Source organism: Setaria viridis, chromosome 1 (assembly GCF_005286985.2).
Source record: "Setaria viridis chromosome 1, Setaria_viridis_v4.0, whole genome shotgun sequence".
NCBI lineage: Eukaryota > Viridiplantae > Streptophyta > Magnoliopsida > Poales > Poaceae > Setaria > Setaria viridis.
The window spans coordinates 18,383,455-18,389,013 of record NC_048263.2 but is presented as its reverse complement, the minus strand read 5'-3'; the positions used below and the strand labels follow the sequence as shown (position 1 = coordinate 18,389,013).

The following is a 5,559-nucleotide window of genomic DNA, read 5'->3' as shown; positions in this document are numbered from 1 at the left end:
TGAAATCCTCCCCAGTGAGCTCGATGGCATCTCGCCCCGGCGTCATCTTCCCCAAGAGCATGAAGGACTTCCTTGCCAATCCGATCCAGCTCCGCTTCGGGACCATGCTCGTGGACTCTGACTCCACCGCCTTCTCCATCGACTTGGCATCAGCCGCCAGCTCAGCATCCGTCGGATCTACCTCAACAGAGCAAGGACTTCACCCGAGGATCATCACGACGCTTGCCCAGTAGGTCGGTGATCTCTCCCTCTCCGAGAGGATTCCCAACATCCTTGCTGCGACCCGCCCACCCACACCCTCCGACCTGATTGCGGGGCTAGATCGCATCAGCAACATGATTGCTGAGTGCATTGATCTCTTCGAGGAGGCGCTATGCTCAACAAGGTCCGTGCAGGGTCCTTCCCTTGTCACCTTTGGTCTGAGGAACTCAGCTGCTGCGTTTTTTGTGAAACTCGTGTAGTCTTCATGATCCAATTTGAAGACCCACCTATACCTGCCACTTTCCAGACTATGGCGAGTTTCAGATCCCTCGCATTGTCCTGACTCTGAACCCTTATGGAGACTACGTTGAGAGCAACTCCACGCCAGATCATGAAGCCTTCGTGGTCTCTGCCGACAATCCACCCAGGGATGGCAAAACCTCTTCTCAGGAAGCAAATCGCAATGCCAAGAACCGGGACCATGCAGTTCGGCGCCAACAGGAGCAAGCCAACGCCCAGCAACGCCAACAACCAGCTGCTGACACACGAGCGGAGGTGGCAGGCGACCAGCACCAACCACCGCCCGCCGCCAACACCGACCCACCGCGTGCTAATGATGGTGACAACACCGACCAGGCCGGTGCTCGGAGCAAATGCAAGCGCCTTATGCACATCCGCAATCTGTAAGCCGACCTTAAGGAGGCCAGCCACAACGTCTTCACCATACCCCAGACTAACCTAGGGGCTGCCTTCGCCGACCTGGAAAACCTTCCAGACTTGAGGCCACTCTAGCAGATCCGAGCACGTGTCTACGTCGCCAATTCCCAGATCAAAGAGCAGGCCCACATCTGGTCAGCATAATCCCGGTCCACATCTACTTGGCACTCTCAAAGCCAATTTGCTCATAGTAGATCCGGTCACTGCCAAGGTGACCACGGCAACCGCAGTGGAGGTCAGCTGGAGCCTGTCCATGAAGAAGAGGTGGAGCAACCTGCCAACCCACCTGCCAACATCAACAACCATGAAAACCACCACGGTGGTAGGAGAGACGATGCCAAGAACCACGACAGACAAGGTCGTCAGTGTGACCTCCGTAAAGAGTTACGCGACCGCTGCGACCTCCGCACTGACCTCAACAACTGGCACCACGAGCGAGAAGAAGCTGAGCTCCGCCACCACGCTGAGTACGACTGCGACTAAGGTGCTCCTAGCAGGCTAGACCACAACATGGAACGGGAGGACCGCCAGCGCCAAGAACATGAGATGTGCCACCGCGCCGACTATGACCATATGTATGGCACCCCTAAAGATGCCAACGTCCTACCTAGGTGCAACAATGATGGATACCCCAGGGCACCACCTATTGTATACAACCTCGAGGACGACAACGACATGGCTATCAATGGTTTCACTGCCTTCACCCCCCGCCTCAGGGCCGTTGAGTGGCCTGCCTCATTCAAGCTGGCTATCAACAAAATGTATGACGGCCGCTCTAACCCCACCATCTAGCTCAAAACGTACAACACCATAGTAAAAGCCGCCAACGGCACCTACGACCAGATGGCCGCGTACTTCCTGGTCGTGATGGGTCCCGCCCCTCTCCTGTGGCTAGAGAACCTCCCTCCGAGTAGGATCAACTCCTGGGGTCAGCTCGCTAGGGCTTTCACTCTGAATTACTAGGCTACCTACAGCCGACCTAGAAACACGGAGAATCTTGGGCAAGTCCACCAATGAAAGAACGAAACTCTCCGAGAGTACGTGAACTGCTTCTTTGAGAACCACAATAGGTTGGTCGGTGTCAAGGACCGCGATGTCATCTGGTGCTTCCGTTCTGGCCTTTTTGAACCACAACATATTCTGCAAGTTGTATGAGGCTGCCCCCAAGATGGTCGTGCAGATGATACAGCTTGATAACATCAAGGCCGACACAGAGGAGGCGGCGCAAGTACAGTTCCAAGGCAGCAAGCATTGCCAGAACGACGACCATGATCTTCCAACCCACGAGGAATACCAACCACAACCAGAGTCCTCCCGACTTCGAAAAAGAGCCCCCAAGGTCCTCATTGCTGAAGCAGACCTAGCCAAACCAACCATCTTCCTCCGGGAAGAGTTTGATGACACCCTGAATGCTCCATGCCCCTTCCATAAGGACACACATCACAATCTTTAGGACTGCACAGTCCTCAAGAACGAGCTTGGTGCCCCAGTAGAGTACAAGCGACCTCGCCGCAACGACTACCGTAGGGATGACAATCATCGCGACAACCGCCATCGCAATGACCATGACAACCGAAGCGACTGTCGCCATGACGACCGCCACCGTGATGACTGCAACCACAGACATGATGATTGTGACAATCGTGACTGCCACCGCGAAGACCGTGATGACTGCGACAACCGCCAACGCGATGAGCGCAATGATCAGCATAGGGAGGAGCGCTGCGACCAGCCAAACCTAGGTGCCAACCAGAACGGGGAGTTCCAATGACCGAACCATCAAGCACATCATCGTGGGTGGCCCCAAGGCATTCTGCAGCAACCACAAGCACAAGCAGCACCAGCGAGAGGTGAAATTCGTCTCCATACGGTCAGTCTAGCATCAGCGCTAGTCAGAGATGCCCATAACCTTTGCCAGGGAAGATCACTAGGTACACATTCTAGATCCCGGGTCCTACCCATTGGTGGTCTGCCCAACCATAGATCGGGCCCTCCTCCCCAAAGTGCTAATTGACGGCAGTAGCAAGCTCAGCGTCATCTTCACCGAAACCCTGAAGCGCATGGACTTCAATTTCGACCGGCTCCAGTCCTGTGAAGACCCCTTCTATGGAATCATGCCCGGCAAAGGATCCTTTCGTATTGGCCGAGTTGTTTTGCCAGTCACCTTTGGCATGCCCGACAACTACCGTACGGAGTACCTCACCTTCAAGGTTGCCAACTTCAAGACTTCCTACCATGCCATCTTTGACAGACCCATGCTCACAAGGTTCATGGAGATTTCGCATCACACCTACCTAGTCCTCAAGATGCCGGCTCCAAATGGTGTCCTCTCCATCTACGGTGACGTTGAGATGTCATACAAGTGCAACATGGAGGCGGTACAGCTCGCTGAAGCCCTGGATTACTTGGCCAAAGCCACCACCATGCTCGGCGTGGTCCAGAAGGTGGACTAGAACCAGCTCATGATCCCAGAGATGGAGCCAACACCCACAGCGCTGCAGCCCAACCCAAAGGTCAAGAAGATCTGCCTCGGCCTAGGAGACCCCTCTACCAAATAGGAACTCGCACTCACCAGTTTCCTCTAGGACAACTCGAACATATTCGCGTGGAAGCTATCCGATATGCCCGGTGTCCCGCAGGAGCTGGCTGAGCACTCCTTGGACTTGAGCAAGATAGCAAGACCGGTCAAGCAAAAGCTTCACCGTTTTGCTCAAGATCGCAAGGAGGCCAATAAGGTAGAACTCAATAAGCTCTTAGCTGCCGGTTTCATCCGTGAATGTAAGCACCCCAACTGGTTAGCAAATCCAGTCCTTGTCAAAAACAAAACCAGTGAATGGAGAATGTGTATCGATTACACCGACCTCAACAGGCACTGCCCTAAGGACCCCTTTCCTTTTTCGTGCAACGACCAGGTCGTAGACTTTATAGCTAGAAGCACCCTGTTGTGCTTTCCTGACTGCTACTCGGGCTACCACCAGATCATCCTCGATCCTACCGACCATGACAAAACAGCATTCATAACACCATTCGGCATCTATTGCTATAACACCATGACCTTTGCGATAAAAAATGCCGGTGCCACCTACAAAAAGGCAATCCAGGGTTGTCTCACGAAGCAGCTACACAAGAATGTCGAGGCCTACATTGCCGATGTGATTGTCAAGACTAAGGATGATGAGAGCTTTATAGCCGATCTCATAGAAACCTTCGACAGCCTTCGGGCCTATTGCTGGAAACTTAATCCGAGCAAATGTGTCTTCGGTATCCCATCTAGAAAGCTCCTGGGCTTCATGGTCAGCCAGCGTGGCATCGAAGCCAATCCCGTCAAGGTTGACGCAATTAGAAACATGGCGAAGCCAGATAGCAAGAAACACGTCATGAAGCTTACTGGCATGACAGCAGCCCTCAGCCGCTTCATCAGCAAACTCGATGAAAAGGGACTTCCCTTCTTCAAGCTACTTAAAAAGGCAACCAAGTTCGAGTGGGATGTCGAGGCCAGCAAGGCACTCGAGGAACTCAAAGCCTTCCTTACCACTCCTCCCGTCATGACGGCCCCGGCCGACCAAGAAACGCTTCAACTCTACATCTCTGCAACGAAGCTCGTTGTCAGCACCGTCTAGTTGCAAAACACAAAGAGCCCGACCATGCACACATGGTGCGAAGATCGGCCTACTACGTCAGCGAGGTCCTAAGCAACTCCAAGACTCGCTAAACACAAGTTCAGAAATTGCTCTATGCAATCATGATCTCATCTCGCAGAGTTGTGCCACTAGTTCCAGGCAAACAAGATCTGGGTAGTATCCTCATATGCAACCGGCGAAATCCTCCACAATAGGGATGTCAATGGCCGAGTTATCAAGTGGTCTATAGAGCTCGACGAATTTGACCTCAATTTCTGCCCATGTCATGCAATCAAGTCGCAGATCCTAGCTGACTTCATGGCCAAGTGGATAAAGATCTAGAAGCCGCCCTCCCTAGAGAGGCCAGAACACTAGACAATGTACTTTGACAGCACCCTCAACCTGGAAGGAGCTAGTGTGGGGGTCCTCTTTATATCCCCAAAAGGCGAGCAGCTCAAGTACGTCCTCCAGATCCACTACAAGGCCACCAACAATGGCGCCAAGTACAAGGCTCTCATCCATGGCCTCTGCATTGTCGTCTCCCTCGGTATCAAGCGCATCCTTGCGTACGATGACTCCAAGGTCATCATCGAGCAGGTTAACAAGAACTGGGACTGCACCAAGGAAACCATGGATGCTTACTGCGCAAAAATCCGCAAACTTGAGGCCCACTTCAATGGTCTCGAGTTCCACCATATCCCAAGGGAACACAACGTCATGGCCGATGTCCCATCCAAGCTCTCTGAAAACCCTCTATCAGGATTCTGGACCTGGACCAGGTCAATGATAGCATTGAGGCTTTGGCTAACCCAATTCCCACTAATGTCATGATGATTGAGGCAGAGGAAGATTGGCGCGCTCCATTAATAGCCTTAATCACTGACCAGCTGGTGCTAGAAGACAAGGTAGAGTATGAGAAACTAGCACGACGCAGTGGAAACTACGTCGTCATCGGGAAGGAGCTCTACAGAAAGGCCGCATCCATAGGCACCTTGATGAAGTGCATTCTACGCAGTGAGGG

General features: G+C 53.1%; 1 protein-coding gene across 1 annotated transcript; it reads left to right on the top strand.

Moving 5' to 3' along the window:
- The first annotated feature begins 2,978 nt into the window (after positions 1-2,978).
- On the top strand, positions 2,979-3,371 carry LOC117854566 (uncharacterized). The gene has a single exon (XM_034736796.1). It carries the CDS (start codon positions 2,979-2,981, stop codon positions 3,369-3,371), a length of 393 nt encoding a protein of 130 aa, XP_034592687.1.
- Positions 3,372-5,559: the final 2,188 nt, after the last annotated feature.

Bases quoted from the DNA above. Each gene is read 5' to 3' on its own strand.
- LOC117854566 (XM_034736796.1), top strand. From the start codon at position 2,979: ATGGACTTCAATTTCGACCGGCTCCAGTCCTGTGAAGACCCCTTCTAT.